We start from the raw sequence: 12,988 nt of genomic DNA on the forward strand, positions 1-12,988 counted from the left end.
CAAACTCCCAACCTCAGGTGATCCACCCACCTTGGCCTCCCAAAGTGCCGGGATTACAGGTGTGAGCCACCATACCTGGCTGGGATACTCAGTAATTTTTAAGAGTATAAAGGGATACTGAGACAAAAACGTTTGGACCCTGCTGTCGTATAGTCTTTCCAACACACCACAGCCTTCTAAGAAAAGGAAAAATGACGCAGGATGACAGGAGACATGAACACCACTTACAGCAAAATGGCCTCGTTTACAGCCTCAAAGAACTCTGGCTGGAGGATTTCCTGAGGTTCATGTCCGTGACAGACGAGCAAAGCCTCCACCAGGGGGTCAACATCTGGCAGGGTAATAAGTGGGACACAGACTCGTGACAGGGACGCCAATCGCTCGGGAGTCATTCTATGGAAGAAATAAGAAATAATCACCCAAATCTAAGAGCCACGCATAATTAAGGACATATAAAACCTTCATGCTAAAAAGGTCAACGACAGATCACCTGTTTTGCCTCTAAATAAAGAGAATGATTCTAACACCATCGATGAACACTTCTCTTTTATCCAATTCTTTAGGAAGACATCTTTTAGCCGCCAATGCTGTTTCAGTGTCATTCATGGTCAGGACTTTGTTCTTTATATCCACAGGCACTTAATATGTCCAAAACACAACTCCTGAAATCCCTTCCCAGTGTTCCCTTTCCCCAGTGCCATCTCGTTTGCTCAGGCCCAAATGCTGATTCCTCCCTTTCTCTCAGGCCCCTCATCTGATGCATCAGTGAATACCAGCAACACGTCCGACCTCTTCTGAACGCCTCCATCACTGCCCTCCTACGTGGAGAGTAACCCACCACCTCCAGCCTCTGGACTTCTTGCTTCTGCACTCACTCCTGTAGTTTAACATCAGAACGCTTCCAGCACCCCTTTAAAAATTCAGATCACAACACTTGTCTGCTCAAAGCTTTGCAATGGCTTCCCACCTCATGCAGAGAATAAGCAATGTCTTTCATTAGCCAGCAAGTCCTTCCGTGGTGGGTCCCCGTCTGTTTCACTGACTTCATCTCCTTCCACTCTTACCTTTGTCTTTTCTGCCTCTGACTGCCCCAAGTAAGGTCCTGCGGTCCCCAGTTGCAGCTCAAATGTCCCTTTGTTAAGTGAGGTCTTCTCTGATCATCCCATGTCACTATACTGTCTACCATGTGTGGCAATTTAAATGTAAATGAATTAAAATGAATTAAAAATCCAGCTCAACTGCACTAGTCACAGCTGAAGTGCTCAACAGCTATGGGCGGCTGGCGGCTACAGTCCCGAACAGCACACACGTACAGGATGTGCCTGGGACCACACAAAGCACCGCTGGACACTGGAGCTTCCTGTGCCCTCCTACCCGTGCTTTACTTCTCTTCCTGGTACCTTTCACCATCTGACCTATACGGTATTCCCTTGTAGTACTCATGGTTCGCTTCCTCCTGAGAGGGCAGAAGCTCTATGATGGCAGGCAGCTTCTCCTACTTTGCCCACCACTCTATTCCTAGCACCCAGGGACAACCCCTCACACACAGCACATGCTCAACAAACCCATCTCCAGTGCAGTGAGCGACAAATAAAATGAAAGTTCTGGGTGGACCCTATTCAACGTTTTTCTAGGTATTTTCATATGTAATTGTAAATATAGAAATTTAGTCTTGTGTTTTGTGAAACACAAATGGCACCACAGTGTAGAGCATATAGCTGTCCCTCATTCTTAAAAACTTGCTGCCTATTATTAAAACACACGTGTTCTGTAATTTAACAATGCCACTATCAGTAGGCACTGAGGCTGTTTCTGGTTTTTCACTATTCAAACAGGGCTGTGGCGCTACCCTTGCCCATGCCTGTCTGTGCCCACGTGTGAGAACTTGCATATTAAATTGCCTTCCAAGGCCAGGGGCGGTAGCTCACACATGAAGTCCCAGCACTTTGAGAGGCTGAGGCAGGCAGATCGCTTGATCCCAGAAGTTCAAGACCAGCCTGGGTCACATGGAAAAACCCCATCTCTACAAAAAATACAAAAACTAGCTGGGTGTGGTGGTGCGTGCCTGCAGCTGCAGCTACTTGGGGGACTGAGGTGGGAGGTTGCTCAAGCCCAAGAGGTCAAGGCTGCAGTGAGCTGTGTTCACATCACTGCACTCCAGCCTGGGAGACAGAGCGAGACCCTGTCTCAAAACACACACACACACACACACACACAGACACACACACAAAAATGCCTTGCAAAAGACCAATTTACTTTTCCACCCCTTCCAATGATATCATTTTTTGTTTCTATTTCTCAAAAATTTAACGAACAAAAATTGCTATTTCATTGCCTTAACTTGCATTTTCCTGATAACTTGTGAGACAGTAATTGTTACCCACTTGTATTTACTCTTCAGAGAATTTGTTTATATATTTGTGTATCATTGTCCTATTTGTTCATTTAACACCTATTTATTGATCCCCTATTGTAGTCAAGGCTCTGTTTGAGGTGTACGTGATACAGATGCAAAGATGACAAGGTCTCATCAGGGACAGGAGCAATATAATGCCAGATGATACTGAGTATCATGCTGAAAAGAATACTCAGAAGTGACAAAAATTTACTAAGAAGGTGACATGTGAGCAGTGCTCTGAAGGAAGTACATGAACAAGCCACATATGTATCTGGGAGGAAAACACTGCAGACAGATGAAAAGCAAATGCAAAGGCCCTCAGCATCTGAAAACAGCGACAGGGGACCCACGTGGCCACACCCAGTGAAAACAGCGAGGGGACCCACGTGGTCACACCCAGTGAACCAGGGAGGATGGCGGAAAGGCTTCTGTAGATCACTGTAGGGGGCCTGCATATTCTTTTTTAAAAAACTTTTTTCATTTTTATGAAATTAATAAATGCAACTATATTTTTTAAATTTAGAATATGTATTTACTTTTAAATTTTTATTTCAATAGCTTGTGGGTAAAAGCAGTTTTCTGTTACATGGATGAATTGTATAGTGGTGAATTCTGAGGGTTTTTTTTTGTTTTTTTGAGACAGAGTCTCGCTCTGTCGCCCAGGCTGGAGCGCGGTGGCTCCATCTCAGCTCACAGCAACCTCCGCCTCCCGGGTTCCCGCCATTCTCCTGCCTCCGCCTCCCGAGTAGCTGGGACTACAGGCGCCGCCACCACGCCCGGGTAATTTTTTTGTATTTTTAGTAGAGACGGGATTTCACCGTGTTAACCAGGATGGTCTCGATCTCCTGACCTGTGATCCACCCACCTCAGCCTCCCAAAGTGCTGGGATTACAGGCTTGAGCCACCGCGCCCGGCCGAATTCTGAGATCTTAATGTGCCCTCGCCCGAGTAGATTGCACCTAATGTGTAGTTTTTTATCACTAGCCCCCATCCCACCCTCTTCCCGCTTCTGAGTCTCTGAAGTCCATTATGTCACTCTGTATGCCAGCAGTGTCCAATCTTTTTGGCTTCCTTCTTTTTGGAAAAAGAATTGTCTTGGGTTACACACTAAATACACTAATAACAACGATAGTTGATGCGCTTAAAAAAAAATCTCAAAACACCTCAATGCTTTAAGGAAGTTTACAGATTTGTTTTGGGCAGCATTCAAAGCTGTCCTGGGCCGCATGCAGCCACGGGCCATGGGTCCGACAAGCTTGCTGTGTGTCTCTGTGTACTCATAGCTTAGCCCACACTAGTAAGTGAGAACATAACAGTTTGTGATTTTCCACTCCTGTGTTACTCCACTTAAAATAATGGCCTCCAGCTCCATTCAAGCTGCAACAAATGATATTATTTTGTTCCTCTGAATGGCTGAGTAGTGTATATATACCACGTTTTCTTTCTCCACTGATTGCTGGATGGGCACTTATGTTGGTTCCACATCTTTGCAATTGTGAACTGTGCTGCTATAAAACTACATACGCAAATGTTTTCATTTTTTTCTAGAAAGACACCTTTTCCTTTGGGTAGATAACCAGTAGTGGAATTGTTGGATCAAGTAATAGATCTACTTTCAGCTTTGTAAGGAATCTCCACACTGTTTTCCACAGAGGTTGCACTAATTTATATTCCCACCAGCAGGTATGTGTTCTCTTTTCCCCACATCCATGCCAACATCTATTGTTTTTTGACTTTAAAAATGGCCATTCTTGTGGGAGTCAGGTGGTATCTCATTGTGGTTTTAATTTGCATTTCCCTGATGATTCGTGATGTCGAGCATTTTTTCATATGCTTGGCCATCTGTACATCTTTTGAGCAATGTCTATCATGTCCTTTGCCCACTGTTTGATGGGATTGCTTTTTTCTTGCTGATTTGAGTTCCTTGTAGATTCTGAATACTAGTCCTTTGTCAGATGCATAGTTTGCAAATATTTTCTCCCACTCTGTTGGCTGTTTACTCTGCTGATTATTTCTTTGATGTAACTACTTTAAATGGTCAAATAGTTATTCAAAGCTAATGAAAATAGCAGCTTTTGAAAGGGCATTCCTATCCCCATTTTCTGATATCCAGAAATAACTACTTTCAACCCTAATTAATTCTTTAGTACTTCAGTGTGTTGTCTGTTGTTCAATACAAATTGTAACATCAAATTTGTAGTGGGAGGGCTGGGTGTGGTGGCTCATACCTATAATCCTAGCACTTTGGGAGGCCGAGGAGGGCAGATCACCTGAGGTCAGGAGTTCGAGACCAGCCTGACCAATATGGTGAAACCCCACCTCTACTAAAAATACAAAAATTATCCAGGCAGGGTGGTGGGCGCCTATAGTCCCAGCTACTCAGGAGGCTGAGACAGGAGAATTGCTTGAACCCAGGAGGCGGAGGTTGCAGTGAGCCGAGATCACACCACTGCACTCCAGCCTGGGCAACAGAGCAAGACTCTGTCTCAAAAAAAAAAAAAAAAGAAAAGAAAAGAAAAATTGTAGTGGGAGATCCATCAGATTACAGAGAAAAGAGAAGTCCAGGATGTTTCTGATAGGAACGTAAATAAACAAGCACAAACACTTTGGAGAACAACTGGTAGCAACGTGCTACCATTTCTTCTTACAGGTTAGGGAGACAAACAGAACTGTTTGTAAAAGGTAGATTCGATCTTGCTGTGAATTTGTACAGAAATGAATAAATGATGATTTATTTACAGAATGGAATGCTATATGGCAGTTTAAATGAATAAACTAGACCTACATTATCTGAATATGTAAATCTCAAAAACTGAATGAAGAAAGCAGGTTGCATAAAGATATCCACAATACACCATCCTTATGTAAAGTTTTAAAACACTCACTGCAAAATGTGAAGTAAAAGTGTTAAAACATGACAAGAAAAATCTACACCAACTTCTTGGGCATGCTTGCTCCAGCAGGGAGAAAAAAGAAATGGAACAGGAGAAGGATGCTTCAGCCTCTAATTGAAACATTTTATTTTCTTAAAAATATCAAATATATGTATTAATAAAATGTTAGCACTGTAAAACCTGGGCAATGGGCACACAGTTTTTCCACGTCATAAGTGTTTTATAATTAAACTTTTAAAAAACTAAAATACAATGTTAACTAGTAAAATACTGAAAATGAAAACATTCATGCTAGGCATGGTGGCTCATGTCTGCAATCCCAGAACTCTGGAGGTTAAGGCAGGTGGATTGGTTGAGCCCAGGAGTTTGAGACTAGCCTGGGCAACATGGTGAAACCATGTCTCTACAAAAAAATACAAAAATTAGGTGGGCGTGGTAGTGCACACCTGCAGTCCCAGCCACTTGAGAGGCTGAGGTGGGAGGATGGCTTCAGTCCAGGAGGTGGAGGTTGGGGTGAGCTGAGATCATGTCACTGCACTCTGGCCTGGGCAACAGAGCAAGACTCTGTCAAAAAAAGAAATGAAAGAGAGAGAGAGAGACAAAGGAGAGAGAGAAAAGAGAGAGGGGAGGGGAATGGAGGAATGTGGAAGGGAAGGAAGGGGAAGGGAGGGAAGGTGAGGGGAGGAGAGGGAGGAGAGGGGAGGAGAGGAGAGGGGAGGAGAGGAGAGGGGAGGGGAGGGGAGGGGAGGAAGGGAGGGAGGGAGGGAGGGAAAAGAAAATATTCATAATAAAGGGGTTACTTCCTGCCTCAGGTTCTTATTTACAAATAGCAAAAGTAACTCATTAAAAAATAATCATCTTTAATCAGCCTTAAACTGCTTAGTATTTATTTCCCTCTGGAGTATTTTTTCCCCTTTATTTACATCTTTTTTGTACTCTTCCCATTATTTGATTGTAATGGTCTCTTTTCAGGGTATTGCTATACAATTATTTGTGCTTTTCATTTTCTCACCCTCGGACAGAAGACAAGCAGTTGAGAAAGGTTTCTAAAGTCTCCTGGACCACAATTAAAAGACTCTGCTGGATGGTATCAGCTGACACAATCTTCTTTTCTCTTTCTTTTTTGAGACAGGGTCTTGCTCTGTCACCCAGGCTAGAGTGCAGTGGTGCAATCTCGGCTCACTGCAACTTCGACCTCCCCAGGCTCAAGTGATCCTTCCACCTCAGCCTCCATAGTAGCTGGGATTACAGGTGCTTGCCACCACACCTGGCTAATTTTGGGTTTTTTTTTTTTCTTGTAGAGATGGGGTTTCTCCATGTTGCCCAGGCTGGTCTCAAACTCCTGGGTTCAAGTAATCCTCCCACCTTGGCCTCCCAAATTGCTGGGATTACAGGTGTGAGCCATTGTGCCCGGGCTGAGACAACTTTTATAGATTAAAAACTTGCCTTTGTGCCATATTGTGCCACTTTGGAAGAGGTTTATTCTCTAGTTCATAATTGGTTTTGTTGTTGTTGTTGTTAAGAATGCCTGCTTTTCAAAAGTAGTATGAACAAATTCCCTGGCACAGAGCAAAGTCCACTGATGGCTGTCCATGCTGGCATCCCAGCTGGCAGGAGTGGCAAGGATAAAATGGGAATGAAATTAGTTAGCAGTTCAGGATATTCCTAGTCAAAGCAAACCTATGATACAATCAGTAAAATTCTTAACTGAATTTACTAAGAATGCGAGATGCCTGTGCCAGTAGAGTACTCCCTGTAAACCAACACACCTGATACATTCCTCATTTGCTCTACTGAATGATGTTTAGAATCTTTTCTTTAAAGAATTTTAGAACTCAACAAGATAAATTTTTTCCAGGTACTTTTCTGAATGTGTTGAGCCCTTATACATAGTTTTTAAGGTAATTCAATCTCTTGGACTGAGTTCATTTATACCTATCAGAAGATTGAATTTAAAAAGCAATTTGATGCCTAACATGCTTTTTGAGCCTTTTTTTTTTTTTTTTTTTTTTTTTTTGGGGGGGGGTCCCTCTTTTTCCCCCAGGCTGGAGTGCAGTGGCCGGATCTCAGCTCACTGCAAGCTCCGCCTCCCGGGTTTTTACGCCATTCTCCTGCCTCAGCCTCCCGAGTAGCCGGGACTACAGGCGCCTGCCACCTCGCCCGGCTAGTTTTTCGTATTTTTTAGTAGAGACGGGGTTTCACCGTGTTAGCCAGGATGGTCTCGAACTCCTGACCTCGTGATCCGCCCGTCTCGGCCTCCCAAAGTGCTGGGATTACAGGCTTGAGCCACCGCGCCCGGCCTGCTTTTTGAGCCTTTTTAGTAGCTTTTGTGTTCACCATTCATAAAATTTTAACTTGGATTCCTAAAAGCTTGTGTGAGAACCAAAACTTTTTAAGTCCACAGTTCTCCAGTGAATTGCAAATTCTGACAAGTGTGTTCTCCTATCTCAAGTGGAAGCCGGTTTAATGAAATCAGGGAACAGAATGGCACCATGATAACATTTGCAAAACAGCTGCCAACCACACTGGAGCCATTAAAATTTTTGCCATCATTAATCATAACAATTAAAATAGGTACCATAATACTACCTAACTTTCTACTACACATCTGAAGTTCTCTGTCCATTTTTAAGATTCACAAATTGAAACAATTAAATCAGAACACAGTGTAATAGGCAAACTACTTTCTGGTATACGCTTAAAGTCAGGACAGTCCCATCCACCTATGAATCCTAGTTTCTAATTCCTTTCCTTTCACAAGTATGACTTCAAATGTCCAAGCAGCCAAGAGAACCCAAACTTAAGCACCATAGAAACAATGCTATGCTGTTTTTCTGGGGTTTTTTTTTTCCTTCTAGAAGGCATGTATGCATTTATTTTTTCTTATTTTTTAGCACTTGAGTGTTTAACGTTCATTTCCAAAGATTCAAAAAGTCTCACAGAAAATAGAGAAATTGATCTCATAACTTCAGATGCATGCAATCGCCAGAGGAACAACAACAACAAAAAAGTGGGAAAATTAGCTTACTTTCTCTTTGTATTATTTTTAGAGGCCTGATAAATTGTGTTGTCATAGGGCTTTAAATAGAGTTTCACTTGCCACCAAGTAAAGTCAACAATTCAGTGACAGAATGTTTAAATTCTATCCTGTTCTTTGCTACAAACCATCGAGAAGGAGCAGCATTCTGAGCATTGTCAGCTTATCCTGTAGCCCTATGGTTTCGGGGCAGATGGTTTGGAAGCTACAATACAACCACACAGGAAGGATGTTCCCAGCAGTATATGGTTACTGTCCAGCCTTCTGCAGTTGAATTCTTGTGCAGAAACTATTGGGAAGTGCTGCTCTGGCAACCAGTCAAGACCTAATGCTAAGTGCAATTCAATCTGGAAAGCGCTGATAACTCTCCACTTGAACCTGGGTCTCCGCACTCTGACAAGCTTCAGACCGAAAGAGGAGCCGTGAAGGCTGTCTGCACCTTGAAGTCTCTGGAAGGTTATCAGTTGGGTTGCCCGAATTTTGGTATACCCAGGAACTACCTGTCCTCATGAGATTTTTAAATTTTTCAGAAAAATTACCCTGGATCGTTTCCAGCCTAATTAGAAGATACAATCTGCAGCCATGAGCTGCAGTACTTGATAAATGTCCCCAGCACCACAGTCTTTCCACTCACTCAGTCCCCGGTAATAATCTCTGACTCTTCTCATTTCCTCTTTTCAGATAATGAGAGAAAAGTTGCACTTAGAGATCTTTTAGGGAGGAGGACTGATGAGTCAGGCTGGAGACCTGCCTGCCTATCTGAGAGGCTACACGAGTGATGCACACAGGCAACTCTCAGCTTACCTTTCAATTGTACAAACATCCATCCAGCCCTAACTCTATGCAATACATTCTGCTAGGCTATGTGCAGAGTATACACCTTCACACACAACCCCACACACCTCTTCCTCTACCAGCCCACCCACAAAGCTCATAAATTCCAAAAATTTAAGATACTTACAACTCACGGTAAATGTGTCTTTTTGTTAACAACTTAGATGATGGACTCAAAAACACATGAATTTTAGATCTAAAACCATCTTGGTGGTAAGAGAATGATGATAAAGCACTGTGGAAGGTAAACGTTGAAAGGATTATCTGCCACTTAAGAAAGTGGTAGAGAACAGGAAGTACAATTTAGAAAAGGTGAATATTTGAGGAGAAAAGACAAACTGTTCACACAAAATAGATCACTATGGGTAGTTTGACAAAAAATTATCTTCATGAGAATTTACTATTATCAAGAAAATAATACAGCTAAACTATTAACGATTTATAGGAATTCATCAACAAGAATAAAAACCGTAAATAAAATTCTATCATGTCACCATACAGTATTCAGATCGTTACTAGGGACTGATATGCAGTTATGGGAACTGCTTCTAAAGAAGTAGTGTAGAGCAGCATTTCTCGTACTTTCAGAGAGTACGTCTGGACAGGTGTTTTAAAAAACTCGTATTTCTTGGTCTCTCCCCAAGGGATGTTGATGCTGCTGATTCATAGGGCCACACTTTTGAGTAAGTTCTGGTGGAGAACTGCTACACATCCCGAGGACTGACAGGCAAGACCTAGGAAGAATGCTGATGCTCATAATCTACTCAAAGAGAAAATAAGATGAAAATATAACCTAAGAGACTGAATCAAGTAATGAACTAAGGACACGGATGTCCTAGCATTCTTCCTATACTCCCAACTCCTAGAAATGATGGAAGAATTTTTCACTTTTTTTTTTTAATTATACTTTAAGTTCTAGGGTACATGTGCACAACGTGTACATATGTATACATGTGCCATGTTGGTGTGCTGCACCCATTAACTCATCATGCACATTAGGTATATCTCCTAATGCTATCCCTCCCCCCTCTCCCCACCCCACGACAGGCCCTGGTGTGTGATGTTCCCCTTCCTGTGTCCAGTGTTCTCATTGTTCAATTCCCACCTATGAGTGAGAACATGTGGTGTTTGCTTTTCTGTCCTTGTTGAGAGTTTGCTCAGAATGATGGTTTCCAGCTACATCCATGTCCCTACAACGGACATGAACCCACCCTTTTTATGGCTGCATAGTATTCCATGGTGTATATGTGCCACATTTTCTCAATCCAACCTATCATTGATGGACATGTGGGTTAGTTCCAAGTCTTTGCTACTGTGAACAGTGCCACAATAAACATACGTGTGCATGTGTCTTTATAGCAGCATGATTTATAATCCTTTGGGTGTATACCCAGTAATAGGATAGCTGGATTAAATGGTATTCCTAGTTCTAGATCCTTGAGGAATTGCCACACTGTCTTCCACGAATGAAGCAATTTACACTCCCACCAACAGTTAAAAGCATTCCTATTTCTCCACATCCTCTCCAGCACCTGTTGTTTCCTGACTTTTTGATGATCGCCATCTAACTGGTGTGAGATGGTACCTCATTGTGGTTTTGATTTGCATTTCTCTGATGGCCAGTGATGATGAGCATTTTTTCATGTGTCTGTTGGATGCATAAATGTCTTCCTTTGAGAAGTGTCTGTTCATATCCTTGGCCTATTTTTTGATGGGGTTGTTTTTTTCTTGTAGATTTGTTTAAGTTCTCTGTGGATTCTGGATATTAGCCCTTTGTCAGATGGGAAGATTGCAAAAATTTTCTCCCATTCTGTAGGCTGCCTGTTCACTCTGATGGTAGTTTCTTCTGCTGTGCAGAAGCTCTTTAGTTTAATTAGATCCCATTTGTCAATTTTGCCTTTTGTTGCCATTGCTTTTGGTGTTTTAGTCATGAAGTCCTTGCCCATGCCTGTGTCCTGAATGGTATTGCCTAGGTTTTCTTCTAGGGTTTTTATGGTTTTAGGTCTAACATTTAAGTCTTTAATCTATCTTGAATTAGTTTTTGTATAAGGTGTAAGGAAGGGATGCAGTTTCAGCTTTCTACATACGGCTAGCCAGTTTTCCCAGCACCATTTATTACATAGGGAATCCTTTCCCCATTTCTTGTTTTTCTCAGGTGTGTCAAAGATCAGATGGTTGTAGATGTGTGGTATTATTTCTGAGGCCTCTGTTCTGTTCCATTGGTCTACCTCTCTGTTTTGGTACCAGTACCATGCTGTTTTGGTTACTGTAGCCTTGTAGTATAGTTTGAAGTCAGGTAGTGCAATGCTTCTAGCTTTGTTCTTTTGGCTTAGGATTGTCTTGGCAAAGTGGGCTCTTTTTTGGTTCCACATGAACTTCAAAGTAGTTTCTTCCAATTCTGTGAAGAAAGTCATTGGTAGTTTGATGGGGATGGCATTGAATCTATAAATTACCTTGGGCAGTATGGCCATTTTCACGATATTGATTCTTCCTATCCATGAGCATGGAATGTTCTTCCATTTGTTTGTGTCCTCTTTTATTTCACTGAGCAGTGGTTTGTAGTTCTCCTTGAAGAGGTTCTTTACATCCCTTGTCAGTTGGATTCCTAAGTATTTTATTCTCTTTGTAGCAATTGTGAGTGGTAGTTCACTCATGATTTGGCTCTCTGTTTGTCTGTTATTGGTGTATAGAAATGCTTGTGATTTTTGCACACTGATTTTGTATCCTGAGACTGCTGAAGTTGCTTATCAGCTTAAGGAGATTTTGGGCTGAGACAGTGTGGTTTTCTAAATATACAATCATGTCAATGATGGAAGAGTTTTTACAATTAAATATATAATACTGTAAAATGGGGGCTTTTGGTGACCCACAAATTCTGAGAAAAGCTTGGCTTGGTAGGTAGGTGGGATCTTTTTGAAGGAAATACCACCACCCTAAAAGCTTGCAAGAGAGGACTACTATAAAAGAGTTACTTGGGGGTGAATTCAAGGAGCAGGGGGCAAACCGCCAGCCAGCTGCCAAGGCCTTATATACTCTTTTTCTTATCCACTGTCTTTAGGCAAGAGATAACGGAAATGTCCTGACTCCAACAGGAAGGAGGAATGAGGCCTGGAAGGAGACGCCAGTCCCCAATGGCTATCAACCTCCAGGAAATATGGGAGTCCTCCAAGGCCCGAAATACAATTTATTGGCAACTCAATCAAGACCACCTCTTGATCTTTCCATAATTATTGGAGGCTACAATAAACAGAGCACTAATAGAGAGACTAATGAGGAATCCCAAGTTCCAGGAAGACCAGATTGTTCTGCAAAGTGGTTGTGCCTATTTAAGTTCCCATCAGCAACCTCCTGACGCTCACCATAACCTAATGGATGTCTAACTGATGTTGTAGTTTACACTTTCCTGAAAATGCACAGAAAAGCTCATAGACCAGTTTTAAATTGTGGTAAAAAACACATTAACATAAAAATTACCATTTTAACCACTTTTAAGTGTACAGTACAGTAGTGTTAACTATATGTCCTTACGTGCAACAGATCTCTAAAACTTTCATATCTTGCAAAACTAAAACTCTATACCCATTGAACAACTCCCATTTCCCCTTCCTCCCATCCCAAGGTAACCACTATTCTACTTTGTTTCTTTCTTTCTTTCTTTTTTGAGACGGAATCTTGCTCCATCACCCAGGCTGGAGTGCAGTGGCACGATCTCAGCTCACTGCAAGCGCCGTCTCCCAGGTTCAAGCAATTCTCCAGACTCAGCCTCCTGAGTAGCCGGAATTACAGGCACATGCCACCACACCCGGCTGATTTTTGTATTTTTAG

The 12,988-nt window shown here is 42.3% G+C and overlaps 1 protein-coding gene across 16 annotated transcripts in view; it reads right to left on the reverse strand.

Moving 5' to 3' along the window:
* FANCC (FA complementation group C) overlaps positions 1-12,988 on the reverse strand; it is a 224,328-nt gene that overhangs the window by 48,942 nt on the left and 162,398 nt on the right. For 11 of the 16 annotated variants that reach the window (XM_031654792.1, XM_031654794.1, XM_031654791.1 and 8 more), the window contains 2 exons: positions 9,291-9,398; positions 229-393 (listed from right to left, as the gene is read on the reverse strand). The exons of 1 other annotated variant lie outside the window; for it this stretch is intronic. In XM_031654792.1, the coding sequence (XP_031510652.1) occupies positions 229-393; positions 9,291-9,398 (273 nt within the window). The remainder of the gene's footprint in view (positions 1-228; positions 394-9,290; positions 9,399-12,988) is intronic. 4 more of the 16 variants (XM_003912008.5, XM_017949300.3, XM_021927883.2 and 1 more) reach the window with 1 other exon arrangement.

This window comes from Papio anubis, chromosome 13 (genome assembly GCF_008728515.1).
Source record: "Papio anubis isolate 15944 chromosome 13, Panubis1.0, whole genome shotgun sequence".
In the NCBI taxonomy this organism is placed as follows: Eukaryota; Metazoa; Chordata; class Mammalia; order Primates; family Cercopithecidae; genus Papio; species Papio anubis.